At 44.4% G+C, this 14,839-nt stretch overlaps 1 protein-coding gene across 1 annotated transcript; it reads right to left on the reverse strand.

Moving 5' to 3' along the window:
* Positions 1-9,877: 9,877 nt before the first annotated feature.
* Positions 9,878-14,839, reverse strand: LOC124256845. The gene is made up of 4 exons (XM_046690815.1): positions 14,626-14,839; positions 13,790-13,852; positions 11,162-11,272; positions 9,878-10,388 (listed from the first exon to the last, which is right to left on the reverse strand). The coding sequence occupies exons 2-4, from the start codon at positions 13,845-13,847 to the stop codon at positions 10,006-10,008; spliced, it is 552 nt and encodes a 183-aa protein (XP_046546771.1). The 5' UTR covers positions 13,848-13,852; positions 14,626-14,839; the 3' UTR covers positions 9,878-10,005.

Raw genomic sequence — 14,839 nt, forward strand, 5'->3', positions numbered from 1 at the left:
CGTGTAGGAAAATGTTTCGGATCGTTTAGTAGACAAGTAGACAAGGATTTGAAATTTCCGAAACATGAATAGCAATTGTGTTGATGGGGACAATGGTGTTTATTTCAAGTACTTGACATGCCTCATTCATATGTGACTCCGCAAACCAGGAAGTAGCTAATAATGACGCATGACGTCAAATTGGGACCAAGTATTTATATTTTGAGGGGGGTAAGGTTGTTTGCGGTGAGATTTGTGTTAGAGGCAGAAGGTGCCTAACAGACTTGGCTGACTTATGTTTATATGCAATGGGTAGATTTTATCTTTCTTCTTATACATCTCCGCCAAGTGACACCCATACACCCCGCACCCGTACCACTTTTACACCCCTACATCCCCTTCTGAACACAATCAAAGATATCCAATGTTCGACCTTTTGTAACGACATGTCATATCTGATGTCGAGTGTGTTCAAATGCGTAAAACCCGGGTTCGAATCGCCCACATGGGTACAATGTGTGAAGCCCATTTCTGGTGTCCCCCGCCGTGATGTTGCTGGAATATTGCTAAAAGCGGCGTAAAACCAAACTCAGTCAGTCAGTTAAATGCGTAATTCATGTTGTGCCATCTTGTGAGTGAGTGAGTTTAGTTTTACACCGCTTTTGGCAATATTCCAGCAATATCTCGGTGGGGGACATCATGTGCTATCTTGGACTGCTCGAGAAAATAGAGTGAGTGAGTGAGTTTAGTTTTACGCCGATTTTAGCAAATCTCAGCAATATCACGGAGGGGGACATCAGAAATGGGCTTCGCAGATAGCACCCAGATTGTGGGTAATCGAACCCGGGTCTTCGGCGTGACGAGCGAACGCTTTAACCGCAAGGCTACACAACCGCCCCGAGAAAATAGACAAGTAAACAGGATTTTCTACATTGCATTTGAGTGGTTGAGTTTGCCTTTTCGCAGCTTTTAGTAAGATTCCATATGTACCGCTTCCGGGACATCATTAGTGGTCTTCACAAACTGAACCCATTTGGGTATTCAAACTTGGACCTACGGCACTAGAAGATCGCTTGGACTGATAAGTTATCAGAGCGATTGTTTTGCAATTACCACCACAAAGAAAATAGAAACTATAGGTAAAACATGCAACTGACGTGGATCTTAGGGACCGTTCATAATTTATGGCTTGCGGGTGATGATGATTTTTGTGGCCCCATGATTTATGTACAAAGTAAGTGACTCTTCCCACCCCGATGCATGTTATGTAGGGGTGGGTATTGCAGAGAATTTTCATATTGCGATATATGGCGTTGCAAAAGTATGTATTGCGATATGTATTGCAATATATTGCATGAAGTATTTTTAAACCCAAAACTACTATAATCGAGTTACTTCTTGATTTATAGAGCAAAAACACAACAAAATCACTAGGCTTGATTAAGCTTTAATAAAAACTTTTAATCATGATAAAATAAAAATGTGAATAATATTTGGCACAAATGAAACAAGGACATATCCGAACATTTCCGAGTGTTACGAAGTTTTCCGAATGCAAGTCAAAATACCGGTTTTCGATCAGCGTATCGCAATACGTTACGTATCGTGGTAAAAGAATTTGCAGCCCTAATGTCATGTCAAAGTTCAAATCACTTAATTACATGTGCAAGATTGATGCAAAGCACACACACACACACACACACATGATGTTGGAATGTTGCTAAATGCGGCGTAAAACTATAGCGCCAAACTGACTTATTTATTACAAGTATACGTAGCTGAAGATCCATTCTATCCCGGATGTTAAAAGGAGTCGTGGTTGAAGAAGGAAGTACATAAAACCACGCCTTGTCTAGCTGCGCGTGATTTATTATGCTATTGTTCGTTGTAAATGGATTCACGTCACGATCATTGTGTATGTGTTTGACCATAAAGGTTAATGATAGTTATATAACTGCTAGCTTCCTCATAGGGTAATAGGAGGGGAATTTGCTCTGATACAGTGTATCCGACAACCAGTGGTAGCATATGTAGGGTGTTATGGGTTCATTGTTTACCGGAAAACACCGGGTGAAGGGTGTTTTGTTGTGCCGACGTATAATTAGCTTTTCCTGGTGCTCAGTGTATTAGCTGATGGAGTTTAGGCATCTGTCTACAGTATATGTTTACTGGATATCAGCGGATGAAGGGTGATGTTTGTCATCCCTGAACGAGATGCACCACCCTACAGCACAATCAACGACACAAGCCTACATCCTACAAAAACAGCATCAGCATATAATCTTCAGCCAACAGTCTTAGCCTACATCCCCTAACCAACAGCACCAGCCTACATCCCACAAACCAACAGCACCAGCCTACATCCCATTACCAACAACACCAGTCTACATCCTACAACCAACAGCACCAGCCTACATCCCACTACCAACAACACCAGTCTACATCCCACTACCATCAACACCAGTCTACATCCCACTACCAACAGCACCAGTCTACATCCCACTACCATCAACACCAGTCTACATCCCACTACCAACAACACCAGTCTACATCCCACTACCAACAACACCAGTCTACATACCCTACTACCAACAACACCAGTCTACATCCCACTACCAACAACACCAGTCTACATCCCACTACCAACAACACCAGTCTACATCCCACTACCAACAACACCAGTCTACATCCCACTACCAACAACACCAGTTTACATCCCACTACCAACAACACCTGTCTACATCCCACTACCAACAACACCAGCCTACATCCCACTACCAACAACACCTGTCTACATCCCACTACCAACAACACCAGTTTACATCCCACTACCAACAACACCAGTCTACATCCCACTACCAACAACACCAGTCTACATCCCACTACCAACAGCACCTGTCTACATCCCACTACCAACAGCACCTGTCTACATCCCACTACCAACAACACCAGTCTACATCCCACTACCAACAGCACCAGTCTACATCCCACTACCAACAACACCAGTCTACATCCCACTACCAACAACACCAGTCTACATCCCACTACCAACAACACCAGTCTACATCCCACTACCAACAGCACCAGTCTACATCCCACTACCACCAATGTCTACATCCTAGTCAACACATCCCTACCTAACAACACTAGCTCATCCCACTACCATCCCACTACCAACCAGCAACGCCAGTCTACATCCACTACCACTACCAACAGCACCAGTCTACATCCCACTACCAACAACACCAGTCTACATCCCACTACCAACAGCACCAGTCTACATCCCACTACCAACAACACCAGTCTACATCCCACTACCAACAACACCAGTCTACATCCCACTACCAACAACACCAGTCTACATCCCACTACCAACAGCACCAGTATACCCCTCACTACCAACAGCATAAGCTTACACTCTACCCACTAACCAACAACACCAGTCTACATCCCACTACCAACAGCACCAGTCGACATCCCACTACCAGCAAGCACCAGTATACCTCCCACTACCAACAACACCAGCCTACATCCCACTACCAACAACACCAGTCTACATCCCACTACCAACAACACCAGTCTACATCCCACTACCAACAACACCAGTCGACATCCCACTACCAACAGCACCAGTATACCCCTCACTACCAACAGCACCAGCCTAGCTTACAACCCACTACCAACAACACTAGTCTATATCCCACTACCAACAAAATACCAGCCTACATCCCCACTACCAACAACACCAGTCTATATCCCACTACCAACAACACCAGTCTACATCCCACTACCAACAACACCTTCTACAGTCTACATCCCACTACCAACAACACCAGTCTACATCCCACTACCAACAGCACCAGCTCTACATCCCACTACCAACAACACTAGTCTACATCCCTACTACCAACAACACCTGTCTACATCCCACTACCAACAACACCAGCTCTACACCCTACTACCAACAACACCAGTCTAAGTCATAGTCTCCACTACTAACAGCACCAGTCTACATCCCTAACCAACAACACCAGTCTACATCCCTAACCAACAACACTAGTCTACATCCTCCTACTACCAATAACACCAGTCTACATCCCACTACCAACAGTACCAGTCTACACCCCACTACCAACAGCACTAGTCTATATCCTACAACCATCCCACTACCAGCACTCTGTCTACATCCTACTCACAACAACACTAGTCTACATCCTACTACCAACAAATACTAGTCTACATCCTACTACTAACAAATACCTTACTAGTCTACATCCACTAACTAACAACACCAGTCTACATCCTACTACCAAGAACACTAGTCTACATCCCACTACCAACAGCACCAGTATACTCCTGCACTACCAACAGTATAAGCTTCATATCTCCTACTACCAACAACACTAGTCTACATCCCACTACTAACAGCACTAGTTTACATCCTCACTACCAACAGCACTAGCTACTCCCTACTACCAAATAGCACTAGTCTACATCCCACTACCAACAACACCAGTCTACATCCCACTACTAACAACACTAGTCTACATCCCACTACTAACAACACTCTGTCTACATCCTACTACCAACAACACTAGTCTATATCCCACTACCAACAACACCAGTCTACATCCCACTACCAACAACACCAGTCTACATCCTAACTAACAACACCAGCCTACATCCCACTACCAACAACACCAACCTAGTCTACATCCCACTACCAACAGCACCATATCCTCACTGCCAACAACATAAGCACCAGTCTACACTCTTACTACCAACATATCAACTGTCTACATCCTACTACCAACAACACCAGCCTACATCCCACTACCAACAACACCAGTCTACATCCCACTACCAACAACACCAGTCTACATCCCACTACCAACAACACCAGCCTACATCCCACTACCAACAGCACCAGCCTACATCCCACTACCAACAGTACACCAGCCTACACCCCACTACCAACAACACCAGTCTACATCCCACTACCAACAGCACCAGCTCTATATCCTAGCACTACATCCCACTACCAACAGCACCAGCTTACACCCCACTACCAACAACACTAGTCTACATCCCACTACCAACAGCACCAGTCTACATCCTACTAACCACCAGTTCATACCAACAAACAACACCAGTGTCTACATCCCACTACCAACAACACAACAGTCTACATCCCACTACCAACAAATACTAGTCTACATCCCACTACCAACAGCACCAGTCTACTACCAACAAATACCAGTCTACATCCTACTACCAACAACAGTTTACATCCTCTACCAACAAATACTAGTCTACATCCCACTACCAACAACACTAGTCTACATCCTACTACTAACAACACCTACATCCCACTATCCAACAACACTAACAACACCCCACCTACATCCCACTAATCCTAACCAACAACACTAGTCTACATCCCACTACCAACAAACCAGCCTACATCCCACTAGTCTATATCCTACTACTAACAACACCAGTCTACATCCTACCACTACCAACAACACTAGTTTATATCCTACTACTAACAACACTAGTCTACATCCTAACTAAACAACACTAGTCTACATCCCACTACTAACAGCACTAGTCTCCATACATCCCACTACTAACAACACTAGTCTACATCCTTCCTACTACTAACAACACTCAGTCTACATCCTACTACCAACAACACTAGTCCTACATCCCACTACCAACAACACCAGTCTACATCCTACTACTAACAACACCTTAGTCTCTACATCCCTACTACTAACAACACTAGTTCTACATCCCACTACTAACAACATCCTACTACTAACAACACTAGTTTATATCCCACTAACTAAATACACCAGTTCTACATCCCACTACCAACAACACTAGTCTACATCCTAACTACTAACAACACCTAGTCTACATCCCACTACTAACAACACTAGTCTCATATCATCCCACTACTAAATAGCAATAGCCTACACTACTACTAACAACACTCAGTCTACATCCTACTACTAACAACACCAGTCTACATCCCTACTACCAACAACACTTAGTCTACATCCCACTACTAACAACACTAGTCTACATCCTAAACCACTAACAACACCAACTAGTTTACATCCCACTACTAACAACACTAGTCTACATCCTACTACTAACAACACTAGTCTCTACATCCCTACTACCAACAACACTAGTCTACATCCCACTACTAACAATACTAGTCTACATCCTACTACTAACAACACTAGTTCAGTCCTACATCCCACTACCAACTACTAACAACCACTAGCTCTACATCCCACTACTAACAACACACTAGTCTACATCCTCACTACCAACAACACTAGTCTACATCCCACTACTAACAAATACCAGTCTACATCCCACTACCAACAGCACTCTGTCTACATCCCACTACCAACAACACCAGTCTACATCCCACTACCAACAACACTAGTCTACATCCCACTACCAACAGCACCTAGTCTACATCCCACTACCAACAACACCAGTCTACATCCCACTACCAACAACACTCAGTCTACATCCCACTACCAACAACACTAGTCTACATCCCACTACCAACAACACTAGTCTACATCCCACTACTAACAACACTAGTCTACATCCCACTACCAACAACAATTAGTCTACATCCCACTACCAACAACACCAGTCTACATCCCCCACTACCAAACACCAGTCTACATCCCACTACCAACAACACCAGTCTACATCCCACTACCAACAACACCAGTCTACATCCCACTACCAACAACACCAGCCTTTTTACATCCCACTACCAACAGCACCAGTCTACATCCCACTACCAACAACACCAGTCCTACATCCCACTACCAACAACACCAGTCTACATCCCACTACCAACAACACCAGTCTACATCCCACTACCAACAACACCAGTCTACATCCCCTAACCAACAACACCAGTCTACATCCCACTACCAACAACACCAGTCTACATCCCACTACCAACAAATACAGTCTACATCCCACTACCAACAACACCAGTCTACATCCCACTACCAACAACACTAGCTCTACATCCCACTACCAACAACACCAGTCTACATCCCACTACCAACAACACCAGTCTACATCCCACTACCACTAACACAACACCAGTCTACATCCCACTACCAACAACACCAGTTCTACATCCCACTACCAACAACACCAGTCTACATCCCACTACCAACAACACCAGTCTACATCCCACTACCAACAACACCACCTACATCCCTACATCCCACTACTACATCCCAACAACAGCACAGTCTACATCCCACTACCAACAACACCAGTCTACATCCCACTACCAACAGCACCAGTACATCCCACTCCCACTATCCAACCAACAACACTAGTCTACATCCCACTACCAACAACACCAGTCTACATCCCACTACCAACAACACCAGTCTAGTCTACATCCCCACTACACCCCAACACCAACACACCAGTCTACATCCCACTACCAACAGCACCAGCCTACACCCCACTACCAACAACACCAGTCTACATCCCACTACCAACAACACCAGTCTACATCCCACTACCAACAACACCAGTCTACATCCCACTACCAACAACACCAGTCTACATCCCACTACCAACAACAACAACATCCCACTACCAACAACACTACAGTCTACATCCCACTACCAACAACACCAGTCTACATCCCACTACCAACAACACCAGCCCCACTACATCCCTACATCCCACCAACAACAACCACCAGCCTCTACATCCCACTACCAACAACACCAGTCTACATCCCACTACCAACAACACCAGTCTACATCCCACTACCAACAACACCAGTCTACATCCCACTACCAACAGCACCAGTCTACATCCCACTACCAACAACACCAGTCTACATCCCACTACCAACAACACCAGTCTACATCCCACTACCAACAACACCAGTCTACATCCCACTACCAACAACACCAGTCTACATCCCACTACCAACAGCACCAGTCTACATCCCACTACCAACAACACCAGTCTACATCCCACTACCAACAGCACCAGTCTACATCCCACTACCAACAACACCAGTCTACATCCCACTACCAACAACACCAGTCTACATCCCTTACTACCAACAACACCAGCCTACATCCCACTACCAACAACACCAGTCTACATCCCACTACCAACAACACTACAGTCTACATCCCACTACCAACAACACCAGTCTACATCCCACTAACACCAGTCCAACAACACCAGTCTACATCCCACTACCAACAACACCAGTCTACATCCCACTACCAACAACACCAGTATACCCCTCACTACCAACAGCATAAGCCTACACCCCACTACCAACAACACCAGTCTACATCCCACTACCAACAACACCTGTCTACACCCCACTACCAACAGCATAAGCCTACATCTAACAAACGGTATAAGACTACCTCATTGAACGATCTCCGAACCAACAGTAACAGCCTACGATCTTAACCAACAACACCTAAACCTACAACACTATCCGCACACCATCACCGATATTCGCAAACCAACTACATCCCCCAACCAATAGCATCAGCCTACTTCCTCCAGCCAACAACACCAGTCTACGTTCCTCAATCAGGAGCACCACCTACATTCTCTAACTAACACCACAATCACATGCACACTTGCTCACCAGTCTACGTCCCTCAATCAGGAGCACCACCTTACATTCTCTAACTAACACCACAATCACATGCGCACACCAAACTCACCAGTCTACGTCCCTCAATCAGGAGCACCACCTACCTTCTCTAACCAACACCACAATCACATGCACACCAAACTCACCAGTCTACGTCCCTCAATCAGGAGCACCACCTACTATTCTCTAACTAACACCACAATGCTACATGCGCACACCAAACTCACCAGTCTACGTCCCTCAATCAGGAGCACCACTTACATTCTCTAACCAACACCACAATGCTACATCTGCACACCAAACTCACCAGTCTACGTCCCTCAATCAGGAGCACCACCTACATTCTCACCACCACACATTCTCTAACTAACACCACAATGCTACATGCGCACACCAAACTCATCAGTCTACGTCCCTCAATCAGGAGCACCACCTACATTCTCTAACTAACACCACAATGCTACATCTGCACACCAAACTCACCAGTCTACGTTCCTCAATCAGGAGCACCACCTACATTCTCTAACTAACACCACAATGCTAAATGCGCACACCAAACTCACCAGTCTAAATATGCAAACCAACAGTCCTCAAGTCGCCAACCAAGAGTATCAGGCCACACCTTATATCTAACGACCAACAACTATTACCCCATAACGATTTAATTACAAAACATGTATCTGTACACAGCTCGAAGGACCTTAACGGGAGGATGTCACAGAGGACGTTCATACACATATGACACCACTGATCTGCAGTGATCTATTCCTATAACTGGCTACCCGTGAAGATCAGGATTAGAATTGGTCTTCAGCAACCCATGCTTGTCGTAAGAGGCGACTAACGGGGTCGGGTGGTCAGGCTCGCTGACTTGGTTGACACATGTCATCGGTTCCCAATTGCGCAGATCAATGCTCATGCTGTTGATCACTGGATTGTCTTGTCCAGACTCGATTATTTACATTCCGCCCTCATATAGCTGGAATATTGTGAAAAGTGTGGCATTAAACAACACAATACTCGCCAATCCTATAACTGGCACCGCTATTTCTCTAATGTTGAATAAACGAGACTGACATTTCTCTGGAGTTAACATTTCATTTTTACATCACATCACATGAACATAGGTCATGAACATATGTGCGTTACGTCACTTGTGATGAGTACTATTCAAACATGAAGGAAACCATTGGCTCGTGACAGTTCTGTTTATTGCATCTCTGAATCTGTGTCTATGTTGATGAACATAGCTTTGACAGACCGTTCAAACTGTATGCTGTTTCTGTGGAGCACACGGTGAACCGGTCATCTGGTGTTTTAGCCTAATCCTCGTCCTCAAACGCTCCATTTAGGTATTCCTCTTCTGTGTTTTGAATGGTTTGTGTGCGGCTGTTTTCAACCACCGCTTCCTCTCGCCTGACGTCAGTATAGAGGTGCTGGTTGATGGCGTCAACGGACGTGGTGACGTTGTTTGACGTCATTTCGATGTACCCAGTGGCATCGGTGGGAAGAGTGTAGCCTCCGTTTGCATTCGTCTGGTTTTCAACGTTTGTCCTCGACGCTGCAGGAGTAAGTTCACTGTAGATGTGGGACGAAATACTGTTAGTCTGTTGCAGGGGTGATCTGGACGGTTCCATCTCGCTGTAGATATTACCTTGTGTGGATTCTGGGTCGTGGAGAGACCCCAAAGTCACCAATGCTGATCCTGTGGGAGATATGTCCACAATTTAGTATAGACTTGTTATAAGTTCTCCTGCTGCTGAGTGCTGGAGTTGGCAATGGTCAAGATATAATAAGACATAAGATAAAAAATACCAGACCATCCGGTTATGGACTGCCTTCGGTAACATTAACGGGAACGTCAACAATTGTAGTGAGTGAGTGAGTTTAGTTTTACGCCACACTCAGCAATGTTCCAGCTAACGGCGGCGGTCTATAAATAATCGAGTCTGGACAAGACATTCCAGTGATCAACAGCATGAACACAATTGGGATCTACACAGTTAGCAAGTCTGACCTCCTGATCCCGTTAGTCGCCTCTTACGACAAGCATGAGTTGCTGAAGACCAATTCTAACCTTGATCAACACGGGTATCATAATACCTATATACTTATATACAAGTCTTTCATATTTCTCTTTCATCCTAACATTAGGCTGTGCATGTGTATCGTAGTCTAGTGATTAAAGTGTTCTCTTGTCACGCACTCGGTTCGAGTCCCTCGTGGTGTGCACCACCAACGCATTGCAGGAATATGTAACCCCGTGAGAGTGACACAATTTCCAGTGCGGTGGGGGTAGCCTAGTGGTTAAAGCGTTCGCTCATCACGCCGAAGGCCCGAGTTCGATTCCCCACATGGGTACAATGTGTGAAGCCCATTTCTGGTTTCCCCCGCCAAGATATTGCTGGAATATTGCTAAAAGCGGCGTAAAACCCAATTCACTCTCACTCACTCACAATCTCCAGTTTGGGATGTTACCTGAAAAGCTATGTCGTCGTTTCCGCCTGATAGTTACGAGGACGTACATGATGATGACGACAACGAGAACGCCGCCCTCGAGGCCAAACACTATATATACTAGTGTTGTACCTGAAATATAATTGTACATGGTTACATTGATTAAATGCAACATACGATATATACTCATGCCAATAATGGTTGTCACCCCCTTACATTTTTTTTAATTGGAGAGGGTGGGGTGGGGTGAAATGTGGGTGGGGTTGGGGTGGGGAGGGGGACAACCATTATTGGCATGAGTATATTAGGGATGACACTTCTCTGTAAAGTACACATTGGTTGAGTCCAATTCCACATTCGCACCCACACTCTCAAAGTGAGGCACCTCATCGCCGGCAGACAAAGTCAGTGATCTAACCCGGCAGACAAAGTCAGTGAACTAACCCGGCAGACAAAGTCAGTGAACTAACCCGGCAGACAAAGTCGGTGAACTAACCCGGCAGACAAAGTCAGTGAACTAACCCGGCAGACAAAGTCAGTGAACTAACCCGGCAGACAAAGTCAGTGAACTAACCCAGCAGACAAAGTCAGTGAAGTAATCCGGCAGACAAAGTCAGTGAGCTAACCCGGCAGACAAAGTCGGTGAACTAACCCGGCAGACAAAGTCAGTGAACTAACCCGGCAGACAAAGTCAGTGAACTAACCCGGCAGACAAAGTCAGTGAACTAACCCAGCAGACAAAGTCAGTGAACTAACCCAGCAGACAAAGTCAGTGATCTAACCCGGCAGACAAAGTCAGTGAACTAACCCGGCAGACAAAGTCAGTGAACTAACCCGGCAGACAAAGTCAGTGAACTAACCCGGCAGACAAAGTCAGTGATCTAATTTGGAAGACAAAGTCAGTGAACTTACCCTGCAGACAAAGTCAGTGAACTAACCCGGCAGACAAAGTCAGTGATCTAACCCGGCAGACAAAGTCAGCGAACTAACCACAAAGTCAGTGAACTAACCCGGCAGACAAAGTCAGTGAACTAACCCGGCAGACAAAGTCAGTGATCCAACCCGGCAGACAAAGTCATCTGACTCGGAAGACAAAGTCAGTGAACTTACCCTGCAGACAAAGTCAGTGAACTAACCCGGCAGACAAAGTCAGTGATCTAACCCGGCAGACAAAGTCAGCGAACTAACCACAAAGTCAGTGAACTAACCCGGCAGACAAAGTCAGTGAACTAACCCGGCAGACAAAGTCAGTGATCCAACCCGGCAGACAAAGTCAGTGAACTAACCACAAAGTCAGTGAACTAACCCAGCAGACAAAGTCAGTGAACTAACCCGGCAGACAAAGTCAGTGATCTAACCCGGCAGACAAAGTCAGTGAACTAACCCGGCAGACAAAGTCAGTGATCCAACCCGGCAGACAAAGTCAGTGAACTAACCACAAAGTCAGTGAACTAACCCGGCAGACAAAGTCAGTGATCTAACCCGGCAGACAAAGTCAGTGATCTAACCCGGCAGACAAAGTCAGTGAACTAACCCGGCAGACAAAGTCAGTGAACTAACCCGGCAGACAAAGTCAGTGAACTAACCCACTCAGCCATGAAATCGAGATCACGAATTCCAAATAGTTAGGAATATTTTTTAATGTCCATTAATGGTTAGGAAGTTTCAATTTGAACACACCCGTTGCAACAAATGATATTCTAATATCTTTGAATAGATGGGAAGTAAAATACACAATGTTCCAGATAAAACAACTTTGCAATGACTCATTGATTTTATACATCCGTGTCATCAAATGTCCTGCCCCTTTATTCGGCAGAGTGAAGAAACATAGTTTAACAAGTATTGATCTCCCTGGATCAACGCATGGTCGTTCTGTATTTACTTCCTAGATTGTTTAACACCACACTCAGCAATATCCTTGCTATATTGTTCACAGGTCTCGTGGGGGACATTGGTTGATGATCCCTCGATGTTTGTTTATGAGGGGAACATAAACAAACATCGAGGGTACATCAACCCATGGGCCCCAAGGGACCAGTGAACAACGTATTTATCTTACCGAACACCTTAATGTTAAGTTTGAATTGTTTGAAGCCCGGGTACAAATCTTTTTGTAGCCATCGCTAGATTTTGCTGACAAGAAAAACAAATTTACAGTTATCTCCCTTCCATCGATTTGCATTCGCAAAACATCGGTAATTTCCGTACATCATACGTGATTCAATGTTATTCGAGATAAATAATCACTACCACGAAGTACCAAACAAGTTGCCATTGACAGCGGGGTACATTGAAATGTTACTCGCTTGTAAGCGGGGTACATTGGAAATAATAGAAGAGCGCTCAGCCAATCAGAAAGCGACATTTATTAGTGAGGTAAGATAAAGGCTAACATCAGTGGCAGACATCATGAGCATCAATCTATGCAGCAGGTGTCTTCTCAAAACAGATCCTCTGTACACTATAAATACATATTCTATGGTCTTCCCAGTTTCACAGATTGTGTTCACTCTGGATGGATGCTTGGCACCGACTGCATCTTTCGTAAGCTCATTCTACCAACCTATTCCCTTTAATTGAGATCAACATTTTCATTTTGGAGTTGTTGTTTTTTCAAAATGCATCGCACCAGATCTGAGCACTCACCTGAAAAAAGACCGATTATGACTAAAACGGCTCCAACCAATTGTGTAGCTAGCTCCATCACCACTGAAAATACAAGAATCTGAGGTTACGACAGACAAAGTGAGTGAGTCAGTTGGGTTTATCGCCGCCTTCACACATTTCGTATAGATCGCAGTGCGACAGCTTAACGTTGGAGCTAGTCTTACCTGAGTGATTGTAAGCGTTTTGTTTTACCCCGCTCTTGCAATATTCCCGCAATTCCTATCAATCATGGCGAGAGACACCAGAAATGGGCTCCACACATGTACCAATGTGATAAAACGAACCCGGGTCTTCAGTGTGACGAGCATGAACAAGGCAACCCACACGTTGACAGACCCAGCAACACTAATGTCGGAGTTTGTCATAAAGAGAATAGAACTAAACATTGGCATTATCCAATGGAAAGTAGATCACAAAGACTATAAAACCAAACAAAGGTATTGGTCCAGTGGAAACTAAATCATATAGACTATATAACTAAACAAAACTATTGGTCACATGGAAAGTAAATCATATAATCTATAAAAGTAATTAAAGGTATTTGCCCATTGAAACGTAGATCATTAAGACTATATAACTAAACAAAACTATTGGTCACGTGGAGAGTATGTCATAAAGACTGTAAAACTAAACATAGATATTAGTCCAATGGAAAGTATATCATAAAGACTATTAAACTAAACATAGATATTAGTCCATTGGAAAATGCATCATAAAGACTATAAAACCCAACAAAGGTACCTACCTATGCCGTTATGTTATCAGCTAGAATGAAAATGGTTATGAAGATGTAATCAAACAACAAAATTACCTACCTGTGTAGCTGTCGTCTCTATAAAACGGTAAATATTTTACCAGACCGTTACAGATAGGTAACCTGTCCTACCACCTCCATGATAAGTCAGAAAGTCAACAAGGAAACTGATTAATCAAATGATTTTGATATAAATACATAGATCAATAATGAAATGAATCTAGCACAAATTCACATTTCCTCTCTCAGTACTATGTGTCCAGACATATGTTCAG

Source organism: Haliotis rubra, unplaced genomic scaffold (genome assembly GCF_003918875.1).
Source record: "Haliotis rubra isolate DU_JTF1 unplaced genomic scaffold, ASM391887v1 Scf64, whole genome shotgun sequence".
In the NCBI taxonomy this organism is placed as follows: Eukaryota; Metazoa; Mollusca; class Gastropoda; order Lepetellida; family Haliotidae; genus Haliotis; species Haliotis rubra.

Excerpts from the sequence above, each read along its gene's own strand:
- LOC124256845 (XM_046690815.1), bottom strand. The coding sequence starts at position 13,847 with ATGGAGCTAGCTACACAATTGGTTGGAGCCGTTTTAGTCATAATCGGT. Across the intron at positions 11,273-13,789 it reads CATAATCGGTCTTTTTTCAG|GTACAACACTAGTATATATA; the intron begins GTGAGTGCTCAG and ends ATTATATTTCAG. Across the intron at positions 10,389-11,161 it reads ACGACGACATAGCTTTTCAG|GATCAGCATTGGTGACTTTG; the intron begins GTAACATCCCAA and ends TATCTCCCACAG.